We start from the raw sequence: 13,134 nt of genomic DNA on the forward strand, positions 1-13,134 counted from the left end.
TGTTCAATTTTTAATAAATCCACGAAAAATAAGAGAAAGAAGAAAATTGTTAGATTCTGCATAAGGATTAATAGGATAGCTTACTGCAAGTAGCAGACATGGCTATTCATAGCATTTATTAAAGGCCATTCCATCTGGAGGTGCAAAACACTCATGGAGTTATTATTTCTGGATTCAAGTTTTAATGGCAGGTATGTTGTTTCAATGGTTTTAGTTAACACTTTGAATGCTTGTCATGAAAAACTGCAACTGTAGTGGACAGACAGGCTGAAATATCATTATACTCATCTTGTCCCCAAGTTCCAGTGGTTCACTCTTAAATAGATGAGAAGACAAACCAACATTTCAGTTGTAAAATCCTGCTGTTTGTTTTCTTGTGGTGAATGCATGCAGTTTTGGCTCAATCCTGCAATGTAAATGGATGTGTAAATCCTATATGTTTAGCCACACATCCTTACTTCCCCAAATGGCACAGTTTTTCTGTTTTTGGAATCTTTAGGAGAGTCTTTAAGTCTGGAGATTGAGAAGAGGAAGCCATCATAGTTCAAGCTAATGCTGAGTCAGCCATGCTGGACTATGCCAACAATTAGCATATGCATACCAGAGGATGTTGAGACACTTCAGGGAGAGCTAAATAGTGACATCCCTCTAGAGAAGACTTCAGATAGAAAGACTGGCTCACTCTTGTGCCCTGGCCAAAACCAGAACACCCATGAGATATCTTTTTAAAATCAAAAGGCTTATATGAGCTCAGAAGCCTTTTCAAATTGATACTTTATGGTTCTCATTAGGTTTTCTTTCATGTTTCAACTAAGGGCAACTTGATCCCTTTCAAGAAGAGATACACACTTTTTTTTTTTTTTTAATCCACAAAGGGGAGGGAAACAAGTAAGTGCTCTTAGTTTGTTTTTCCTAAATGATTCAGAACAGTTTGATTTTGCTGAAGGGTTCTAGAAAAACTCTCAGCAGGATTCCACAAGGGGGCTTGGTGCACATGAAGCAATTATGGAGGTTACAATCTCAGTGTAGGCATCTGCAGGAGCACATGTTGGGAGTAATGTCTGTCAGAGGGAGACATTGCTCCACCTGTTCCTTCCAGGCAACGGAGAGGCAAAGCCACCGCCAGCACACACAAGTGACTGGAGCAAAAAAAAGGATTAAAAAAAAAAAGAAGAAAAAAAAAAGAAAGAAAGAAAAAAAGAACCAACCACAAACCAATGACTCATAAGCCAAAACAATAGGCTAGCGACACACCAGTGTCCACAGGAGTCCATTACTAACAACGGTACACTATCAAAACAGGTACAGCAAACAACGTACGACTCCAGGACACCCAAGACATTTATGTGTGCTGTGTGTATGCGCAGTGGAAAGATACAAAGACATACCAAGTACTAAGACACAAAAGCCCAAACTAAACCCTTCCCTCACGACAGCCTACTGTGCTCAGCATCCAGCCAAGCCAGCTCAGCTACATGCTAGGAGGTAAGCACCTCAGGGATTTGAAGACAAAACAGGAGCAACTTAAAAGTATTTTTAGTGCTCTAGATATGCATCCCAAAATACAAAATTCTAATACAAGGAAGCCAAATTGAATATATCACCAATTTAGTCCCAAACTTTAAAATAAAAAAGCAGGGAAGGGAGAATCACAATAGCCACTCTTCTTTTCAAAGCATGACACTATAGGCAACCAACCCAAGCACCTCAGAACGCAGGCTTTTTTTCTTTCTCTCTTTTTTGGTGGGAGGGTATTCTCTGGTGCCAGATTAGAAATGTCACTTTCCAACCTAACAAGATGGTAACATGCAAAGGGCTTACATGTAGGTATTTCAGCAACAGTGCCTCTGGCATAGCTGCCATGCCTCTGAGTGGAGCAGCCATGATTCACACTGGGGTCTAAATCCCAGGAGCCCTCTCAAACTCTCCCCAGATTCACTTTCACACTGACAAAGAACAAAGAGCCTCCTGTCTCCCTCCTCTCCTGCACTGAGTTACTAAGTGCAGCACCACTCTCCTTTATAGGTCATACAATAAGTAGGTAGGTAGGTAGATAGATACCAAAATAATGACTTGACCCCTAAAAGGGAAGTCAGGAGAGAGGGAAAGAACAGAACTACAGAAAAAAGGTACAAAAATCAAAGTAAATGAGGATTAAACAGCAAACTGAAATCCAAATTAGTTGTGAAAGTGAATGAAGTAACTTGAAGAAAAGTGTTAACATATGAACTGTGCATCATATAGACTGAAGCGGAGATTTAAACAAACTCCAAAAGCATGCATATCGCTCACTTACCACCATGTTTTAAGGGTTTGATGCAATTGAGGGGGGAAAAAAAAGAAGTCATAGTAACCGACAAACATCAACACACCCCCAAACCCTCAGGCCAAAAGAGCCGCCTAACAATGACTGTTCTCTCCACCTGGGAATTACTCACAGCCACTGGCTAAATGAGAGGAAGATGACTGGGGGAAAATGGAAACAAAGATGCTTCTGGAATCCACATGGTGAGAATGAAGTTCTTGGTGGAGCTGCTGCACACACTGGTTTTCTGCATGTTTAAAATTTCCCCACTGAAGGTACCATAGCTCTCCTCTCCCAACACCCACCTCATAATCTAGAAAGGGTGCTCTGTGATGTGTAGTAAATAACAGATTGCCTGATACAGGATCACCTCCAAAAATGATAGCTTCAGAGTCAAAACAACCCAAGAGCTGACTCTGGTCAAAGTTCCTTCATCATTGCATTCATATCACTGAAGAAAAGGTTTTATATTTCTAAATCCACTTAAAATTTTGCCTGGTTTCAGCAGAGTAGCATTAACAGAGATTAATGATCACTTCCAAGTTCCTCCTTTGTTTGGTCCTATTGCATTTTTTCTTTAAGGTAACTTCTTACTGATAAAATGACCCCTAGTCAAGAGACAGTGAATGTGTTCTGGATGTTGTTTTTAAAAGTCACATTTCTTTTTCAACTTCCATAGTGTGCCATGAAGCTTCATATGCTACCAAATGCTTTGACCAACTAGTAGATTTGGGAATATTGGAAGACCTCTTTAAAGTGTCTAAAAGAGCATGGACATATCAGACATATCAAAACACTCTTATAAAATAAAACCTCAAATATCTTCTCCACCAGTAACTTAATGGAAGAGTCATTTTGACTTGCTTATGAAAATTATCCCAGTGTGAAAAACTCTTGATGCCAGCACTTTTCTTAAATCAGTTCCCATTATTTAATTTTAATGCCTGTGAATCCACTAAAGTGTAGAGTAGAACTGAAGGCCCCAGTGAATACTCAGGTTCATCGCCCCATTTCCCAGGGGGCTCAGAGAGCACATTTCCCAGCAGCCCGAGAGCACATATCAGTTGCTCTTTACTTTAGCAGAGAGCCAACACAGGTGGGCTCCAAGCATGTGTCCAACTGTAACATGAATGGATGGCTAGACTGTTTAACATTTTGGAGGAACATACTCAAAGTGAAAAACCAAAGCTCTGATTTGGCTCCATGATTCACATGTTCCTAAAAACACACATGGATAATCCTACAAGACAACTTATTGGGTGCTGATCCTCCAACATACTAAAGCATACAAATAGTAGATTTCACTTATAAAAAGACATGGGTCTTTTTTTTTTTTCTTTTAAAGCAGCTGAACCTCAACTTTCAGCTAAAGCGGTATTTGCTTTTCTAGTGGAACACAAACTGTTTAAGTTCAAATGTATTTTTACTTTTATACTTAGTCTAAGAACTCACAGAATGCCCCTTACAGGAATACTATGAGTTCATATAAAAAAGTTCAGTGAATCTGAAATAAACTAGGTTTTGTCACTGCTCTTGCAAGCCATTTTAAAATGGCATATATTCCACTATAATGAGCACTACCAGGCCTAGTTGGTTGAAATGAAGAATGTGAACCTGGCGCTTTAAAGAATGACAATTCCCCATGTCCTCTCTATGAAAGAAGAATCTATTTGACAGAGAAAAGGTACATTAGGCCTTAAAAACAAAAAATCCTTCCCAATTTCAAAGTGGCATAAATAAGCCAAAACAGTGCCACAATCGTTATATATAAAAATTCACCACCTTGAACAACCAAGTTCATATAAGATAAAATGTATCTCTTCATCCTCCAAAGGGTATATACATATAATCTACATTTAAATTTGGAAAGGAGCAAATGGGAAGAAAGTGTATATGTGGCACTGGTGGAAGAGAGATGGCAGTATCTAGTATCATTTTTTGCTCAACAAATTTTGAGCACATCATTGATGCCTTCCCTTCAATATCAACAACAAAAATCAACAAGTTTCTGACAAAAAGCAGGGTATAAGCCTCTGGTCTGGGTAGTATGAACTGGCTAAAGAAGAAAAAGCAAGAGCATAAGAAAGCTCACTCACATTTTTTTTTTTTTAATGATTACTTTCAGGGTAGAAAAGAAGGGAGGTGGAAACAGAGAAGTTTGAGAGAAAGAGGTCGAGAAACAAAGGAGAAAACTGGAATGAAAATGCTGGAGTGAGGGTAGGGATGTTGAGATGGAGAATGGAGCCTGAACCAAACTGGCTGTCAGGAAGGGAGGGAGAGAAGAAACACTGTAATCATTCTAGAATCCCAGATTTTTCACCCCAAGTCAACAACAAAGAAGTATTAAAAGCTGCTTGCATTACATTATTCCTAAGAGACAAGAGCAAAGAAGCTTAACTTTGCACTTACCCTGTAGTCATCTCTCTTTATGTAGGATTCTTTCACTGTCTATAACAATTTAGTTTAAGAGGTTACTTTCCCTCCAGGAAGCTGTTCAGAAGCCTGGCTGGCCATAGATGTCTCCTATAACAAACTGGTCTCCCCATTTGATTAACCAATGAACTCCTAAGCTGGGATAGCATCCTTAACAACAAAGTGGGCACTTATGAGGAAGATCAGAACCGGTGGCAGGGACATGCTAAGCCAATGTACCACTCTTTCATAGGAGAAGCAGCCAGCCTTGTCTAAAAAATTTTAAATGAGTTTTTAGAGCCCATCTCTGCCAATTCTTTCCTGCTTGTGTGCTCTTCAACCTGTGCAAAGGACAGGATGAGAAAAAGCAGTATATGGCAAAGCAATATGTAGCACTGTGGGAGGGATGCAAAAGCCCTTGTCAGGAAGGAGGCATAACTGCTCCCAAAGAGCACATGAAAACCAGGCAACTCTTCTCTCCCTTTACTCTCAAGTCTAAATATAGGTGCACTCTGTGTTGGGAATCCTAATATATAGCAGAAAAGGGAGAAATCTCAAGGAAAAACCATTAGGGATACATGAAAATCCATGAAGTAGTTTTACTTCATAGCGTAGGAAAGTAAAACTCCTGGGGGACCATCCTCTATCTCAGAGAAACTAGACCATGTATTTACAAAGGTCTCTCTGCTTCCAGTCGACACCCACCCCATTCCTCCATTCAATTCACTGCTGAAAGTACATTCAAAGAGGCATCCATCTACCAGGTCTTCTTACAGGTATCATAGTGTCAACAAAAACCTCTTCATCAATCTCAGCACTCATTCAAATACTCTACTTAGTGCAGACAAGAGATTTAGAGCTGCTGAGAAGAAAAGAAAAGGAAGTGGCTGGTGCTCTCAAACATGTCCTTTTCAGAGAGTCTAAAAGTCATTGGCATGCCTTTGAAGCTCCTCCACTCTTTTCAAGGGATCAAGAAACCTGTGTTTGCCAGATATACAAAGGCTGCAGTCCTATTGCTCAGCCACAGAGACAGTCAACCCTGGGGTAGGATATTGTGCCACGGGTACATAAACATAATCCCCAGAACTGGTGATCCCACCATCACTCCAGGTCAGTTTGCACTGAGCTTAGTGACACACACTTCTGGTCTAGCTTGGCAGCAAAGCAAGTGTTGGCAATGGTTGGTCGGGCATTTTTCTTTTTGCCAGTGATATGAGAGGATGGAAGAGTGGGAGGGTGGGGGTATGGAACTATTAGGAATCTGAAGTTCTGATAGGAGTCTCCATAAATAGTTTCCCCCTGGTTTTAATCAAAGGGTTAAAAAATGAAACTCTATGACCAAAAAAATACAACAATATCCTAAAGCTTTCCTGATTCCAGGCTTGTCCAATAAGAGAAGACATCAGCTGTTACCTCTACAGTGCTTAATGACTCACCATGATTCTACTGCTACTGTTACTCTACTCTGCGACCCTGGGCCTGCCTTGGGACATGGGCTCCAGGTCCAAGTATTAGCACTTAGCTATCTTAAACTGGGAGGAGGGATACATCAGACACTCGCCACTGTTCTTCTCTTTGCAACACAGGCAGAAGAGCCATATGGTAGAGAATAATGAAAATCTACCAAAGAGACCAATCAAGGAACCACAGGGCAGCTTGTTCCAATGGCTTTCCTAAGATAGTCTGACTTGGACTGGGACTATTACTTACAGGAATTATACCAGTCAACCATCTGACAACCAGTTAGATACTTTAAATCTGCCTGAATGAACAGGTGGCCTACCATCTTGGGGTGGCTTCCAGGCTTAACCTGGATTCTCTTCAAGCTCAGCTGCCTTATGATCTATATTGAAGGAAGACAAAACTCAACAAGGAGACTGACAGCTGTTCATTTACCACAAGGCCTAAAGGGCAGGGCCCTAGGATTTGGAGGATACCTAAAGAGGGAAAGAGCATATTATAGCTACTGATGCCTAATATAAAAAAATCTTGAGTCAGGCACAGTGGCACATGCCTGTAATCCCAGTGGCTTGGGAGACTGAGGCAGAAAGATTGTGAGTTCAAAGCCAGCCTCAGCAATGGTGAGATGCTAAGCAACTCAGTGAGACCCTGTCTCTAAATCAAATACAAAATAGGGCTGGGGATGTGGCTCATTGGCCAAGTACCCCTGAGTTCAATCCCCAGTACCACTCCACCTACAAAAAACCAAAAATCTGAGAGGTAGGGAGTTAGGAATAAAATTTTTCCTTCTTTTTCCTTTTGGAATGTTTGGGAATCCCAACATCCATATAGTCTTCTTTGGGTGTTTAGAAACCACCCCCAAAGAACCAAATCCAACATTACTGTTCTGTAGGTATGCTCTTACCGTCAGGAACCTCATCTGGCCTCTTCCTCTTCTCATACACAACAATGATCACTACAAGGATGATGATTTCAGCCAGAATTCCCAAGAAAGGCCACAGTGGGGCCAGGTGGCTTCGTACCCTGAGGATGGTGAACACTGAGGCGGAGCCAATAGAGTTAGTAGCATTACATTCATACTCTCCGGGATCTTCTGTGATCTGGAGGTTCATAATACTCAACTCTGTATAATTCTCCTTGTTGATGATGAAGAAGCGACCAGAGGCATTGCCAATCTCCTGCAGAAAAAAGTGGGGACACACAAAGGTCAGAGTAGGTGAGCCAGTGATCAAGGGAAGGTAAAGTTCTCCTCCCTCTTACCAGGACACTGGTGGAAGTGAGATGGCAGTATCTAGTACCATTTTTGCTCAACGAATTTTGAGTACATCATTGATGGCTTCCCTTCAATATCAAAAACAAAATCAACAAGCTTCTGACAAAAGCAGGGCATAAGCCTCTCATGTGCTAGTCCTCCAGACTCTTCCAGCTTCCACAGAGTGCAGGCTTACTGGTATAGATTGATGACATAATGAATGCTACTTCAAACACCCGATGAGAAACTACAGCAGGAAGAAGATGGGGAAGGAGCAGCACAAAGGACTCCCCTATTCCCACATCTGGGAATATATAGTACCTGCTTTACTAAAAAGGAAAACTGGTCAAACAAAAAGTTGGAGGGTTTAAGGCACTGTCCAAACACCATCAAAAATCATCCCACAGGTTGGAAAAGATGTTCTCTTTGACCTTTTGTATAGCAAACATTGTCCAATACCAGTGCCTAAGCTTGCCCTTTGCCCTTCTTGGGTTGTATCAGTATTTCTGAGTTCTAGGAATATACTTATAACTGCCTTCAATCTTACCAAAATCAAAACATACTCTAATGGACTGGAATAGTAAAATATTTAAAACAGGCTTGGATCTTTCTGTGTCCTATCCTGAAGGCAATCAGATAGACAGCTTTAACAAATCATGTACATAGTCCATGCTGGATAGAGAATGCCCTGCAGATTCAGATGTAAAGCATTCATCACCCTAGAAAGGATGATTCAAGCCTTGTACACATCCAAGAGTATAGGTGTTGAAGCAACTGGTCCAGATGTCTTCTCGTCCCTAGTAGAAACTCCAGCAACCACAGAGACTCAGGCACCAAGAGCCAGGGCTGCTTCCTACTCACTGAGAGCACACCATTCTCCTTCTTGCGCCAGATCCACTCTGGGTGGGGATAGCCAACTGACTTGCAGTACATTATGGCGTCCTGCCCCTCATTCTTGTTCTCACTCCGTTTATGGCCAGTGATGTCAGGAGCAGCTGTGAAAAAGTGTTAAGAAAAAAAAACAGTTACCACAGTAGCCTACTCTAAATAGGTTACAAAGGCCTAACCTACTGGCTCAGAGTCTTGCTTCTAATGTAATTGGCCTTTAGGCACCCTTCCTATTCAGCTTTGATAAAGAGCATTTCAGATAGGATAATGGAGCCAATTCCATTCCTCACCCCCACCCACCAAAGCATCAGAGCAGGTACCAGGGTTATTAACATATAAAGTTCTACTCAAGTAGGTGATTCTCCAACTTACAGGAAAAAGATACAAGTCCAATGGCCCTAAATTTCCTCCTCTTTAAAGAAAATGCAAACAAAAGTCATTATCATCTCTGATACCGCCAGCCCATGGTTTTCCTTCAAATACTTGCACTAATAACAACTATAGATCATGTCAAATATCACATACTCCCCTAAGGGAAACAAAGAGGCTTGGGGTCAAACATGTGCAATCAAGGTACATAAAAATAACAAGTGCGTGGATAAGATACTCCTTAAGTATCAATGACCTAGGTTCTCCCAGGAAAGACTGAAAGAAATGGATGAACAGGAAATTCAACCAGTGTCTCAAATGCTTTTGTTAATAGCTTAAGAATCTGACTAGAGGGCTGGGGCTGTATCTCTGGGCAGAGCACTTGCCTAGCACATGTGAAGCACTGGGTTCGATCCTTAGCACAACATAAAAATAAATAAATAAAGGCATTCTGTCCATCTACAATTACAAAAAAAAAAAAAAAAATTTTTTTAAAGAACCTGACTTGCCTTGCTGGGCATGGTGGCACATGCCTGTAATCCCAGTGGCTCTGGAGGCTGAGGCAAGAGGATTGGGAGTTCAAAGCCAGCCTCCGTAATGGTGAGGTGCTAAGCAACTCAGTGAGACCCGGTATCTAAATAAAATACAAAATAGGGCTGGGAATGTAGCTTCAGTGGTCAAGTGCCCTTGAGTTCAATCCCTGGTACTGGTACCCCCACCCCTTAAAAAAAAAAAAAGGAATCTGACTTGATTACCTCATTTGCAACAAGATTGATGAACCCAATTCTGGAGTTCCTAGAGGCTGTTGGGCTTTTCTACTTTTAGAGATCACACAGGAACAAATAAACTGTACCTATAATCTAAAACTTAGGTCAGTTTCAATGATCCAAGTAGCCTGAGATGGGGCTAATTCAATCTTTTAACAATACTTTCCACTAATGCTGGACCAGTTACAGGAACCTGATAGCAGTGAAATTCAAAGTAGGCTAGACTTTACTGTTGGCCAAAGTAGGGAAGAAAATCAATAGGACTTTACTCAAATTCCAGTTTTGCTGGCTCTTGACAAATTCCATGCTTTGTTTCTATTCCCATTATCAAACAGAGATAATTCTTACGCCACACTACCTCCCTGTTCCTATTTTTTTTTTGTATCAGGGGTTGAAGCCAGGGGAACTAAACCACTGAGCCACATCACCAGCGCCATTCCCCTTTTATTTTTTATTTTGAGATAGCAAGGCCCTAAGCAACTTTGCAAGACCCTAAGTTGCTGAGGCTGGCTTTGAACTGGCGATCCTCCCACCTCAGCCTTCCTAGCTGCTCCCTGTTCTTGAATAGATAAATAAGATGTCAAAAACATTCATTTTGAGGCTGTAAAGTCCTGTAGAATTGTATTGTATGATGGACTGACATCAGGTACTACCTCTGATGAGCTTGCTTTTCTTGGCTTAAGAGTCCAAAGTTCTACTACTCACAGACTGTGCTTCTTAGGCACAAACTAGTCTTGTACTTAACTTCTAGAGGCATCTAGACATGAATGAAATGGACAAAAACCCAAGCTGTCTCTACAACCAATCCTTGCTAAACTGAGGCTTGTTCAGGACCACTTAGTGTGTGAAATGTTTCCTAGACTGGGTGCTATAAAAGAAACCTCATTTTGTTTTTCTAGGAAAAATGCTTTACTACCAAAGGGAGTGATTAGGCTAGCTCTATCTTGTCCTAATCCAAACTTTCCCCACTGCCACTTTATCACTTCTCAGGCCTACTGGTTATCCTTCCTTAGAGATTTCTTCAGCCAAATACTATTACTCAAAGGAGTAAGCTCCAAAGCCATATCTTAACCAAAACACCATCAAGGGGAAGCTGAAGGACATAGTAAGCAGAAGAGCAAGCTGAAGGACATAGTAAGCAGAAGAGCTAACACACGTTGCCTCCAACTTTGTTTCACTCACTTGACAAGCATCTGTTGAACATACCCTACATGCCAGAGATGATAACAAAAGGATCAGAAAAGGTCTTTCTGATGTGAAAATAAGGAGTAGGGCACGCATATGTGTAGAGAGAACACTCCAGGGAAAGAGAAGCAAAGGGCTTGAGGCAGGTGTGTGTTTATTATATACAAGGAACAGTAAAGAGAAGTTTGGTTGGAACACAGTTCACAAGAACACAGAGATGAAATCAGAAAGACTGTGGACCCAGACTGGATAGGACTTGGTAGGCCACTACAATGACTTTGGGCATTTACACTGAGTCTGTTAGAAATCACTAGTGGCCTATTACATGCAAATATGAAATGATTTGTATGCTTTCACTGACTCCCTATGGCTATTATATGGACAACTGTACATATACAACAGTGGAAGCATGACCAAACTAGGATGCTACTTGAGTAATTCAGACAAGGGTGTGGGTGGTATCCATGGTTCACATGAAGGGAGTAGCAGTGGAAGTGGGGAGAGGTAATGAGATTCTAGGTATATTTTGTAGGTTGAGTTAATATATTTATTAATGACTTAGATATGGGACAAGAGAGAAAAAGGAGCCATGGATGACTCCAAGATTTTGGCCTGAGTAATTAATTAATCATTAAGAATGGAATCGCCAATTACTAAGATGCTCAGGGCAGTTTTTGTTTGATTATTCTTGTTTTGTTAGGGAAGAAAGCAATAGTGGACAGGACATGTTAAGATTAAGAAGCATATTTAATGAAGTTGTCACGTAGGCAGCTGAATATTAATTCTGGAACCTCGGGGAAGTGCTCTAGAGTGAAGATATAAATTTCAGAAATTAGCTTATCTATGGTGTATTTTCCCATTTTCACTCTCCTTTGCCTCAAAGGGAACACTCTGAGCCATATATAAGGCCAATGCCATTAGCACTAGTTAAGTACTATAGTTAAGTACTATTAGCTTTTGCTTTGGGTTACACATTAGAACCACCTAGAAGGCTTAATTAAAGTTAAGTTGGCAGAGTGCTCTACGGCCTCTAAAAAGTCATTTTTCTGAAAGAGCCCAGACTTCAAAGGTCAGGAATGGGGAGAAGAGTAGGAATGATTTTCATTCTTGCTTTGGTATTCAGGAGGAGGAAAATGCCACCTTCCTTTTCATTCATCTAGCGCATTATTCTACAAAGGTTTCTACTTAGAGATGGAACATGGCCTTAAAAGCACCTTTTTTGGCCATGTTTACAGAGCATAAGCCTATAAGAAAATCTTTTCATTAGTTATATCAACTAATGTTTTTTTCCTCATCTTACCAAAGAGTACTTTGTGAAGTTGAGGAGAAAGTATTTCCTCTACCTAATGGACTACAAAAAATAATGCCTTGATTATCTTGGATGAAGGGAAGTATCACTACTATACTAGGTACAGAGAAAATTAACCTAAGCCACACCACTCTACCCCTAAAGGAAGTGATTATAACAACTGTGACTCTTGCCTATGGATCAATAGAAAAGGAGTGTCACTTCTATCTTTTATGGTAGCTGCTTGCTTAATCAAAATGCCTGTTCCTGTACCACCTGCTGGGCAGGACAGAGCACCCACAGATAGAAAGGTAACTGCGCAATCAGAGTATATATCAGCAGTGGTCAGAAACAGGCCCATTAGGGCTGAACCACCAATAATGGTTTTAAAATAGTACACAAATTCCCTGATACATTGCCTTTCAAGAGATGAAGCATAATTCCCCTTAAATATTAGGACTAGATTTAGTGACTCCTTTCTAATGAGTAAAATAAAGCAACTCTGAAAATGTTCACAAAAGGCACTGTGGCTTTCTAGTCTCAGTCATCACACACTTTGAGGGGATGTTAGCTGCCATGCTAGGGGGTTGCTCAAACAGCATATGGAGAAGCCCTCAGAGTCCTGCCAACAGACATGTGAGGAAGCCACCTTTGACAGTAGATCGATGAGCCCTGGCCAAGACTTCAAATGAGTACACCCCAACAAACAGCTTGAATGAATTCTCAGGAAAGACTGAAACAGAAACCCTGCTAAGCTGCTCCATGATCCCTAATCCAAGGAAATTATGACATGAAAAGTGTTTTTCTAAGCCACTACGTTTTGGGATAATTTATTACACAGGAATAGATATACTAAATGATGAAGTAGATATTACCCCATTTTCATAAATTGGGAAACTCAGTTTAAAAAAGTTATTTAGTGTCTAAAATTATACTGCTAGTAAATGGTAAAACTGGAATTCAATTCAGGGTTGTTATCACTCAAGAAACCATGCAATTTTGTACTTTACTATAGTGAGGGGAAAATAAATCAGCATAGGGTTGACAAAAATTGAAATATTTAATATGCATTACTGATAACTGCACAGTAAATTGCCCAAATGTTATTTTTACTTATAGATGTACCAGAAGTCTCTAGACCTGATGTGGGACTGATTTACCTGTCAGAATTTAACTACCTCATATAGTATAATGTATGGACCAGAAC

General features: G+C 40.7%; 1 protein-coding gene across 1 annotated transcript in view; it reads right to left on the minus strand.

Moving 5' to 3' along the window:
- Nptn (neuroplastin) overlaps window positions 1–13,134 on the minus strand; it is a 67,716-nt gene that overhangs the window by 2,437 nt on the left and 52,145 nt on the right. Inside the window, exons 4-5 of the mRNA XM_027924768.3 lie at window positions 8,292–8,425; window positions 7,083–7,356 (exon numbers count right to left, since the gene is read on the minus strand). Of these exons, the coding sequence (XP_027780569.1) occupies window positions 7,083–7,356; window positions 8,292–8,425 (408 nt within the window). The remainder of the gene's footprint in view (window positions 1–7,082; window positions 7,357–8,291; window positions 8,426–13,134) is intronic.

This window comes from Marmota flaviventris, chromosome 2, assembly GCF_047511675.1.
Source record: "Marmota flaviventris isolate mMarFla1 chromosome 2, mMarFla1.hap1, whole genome shotgun sequence".
NCBI lineage: Eukaryota > Metazoa > Chordata > Mammalia > Rodentia > Sciuridae > Marmota > Marmota flaviventris.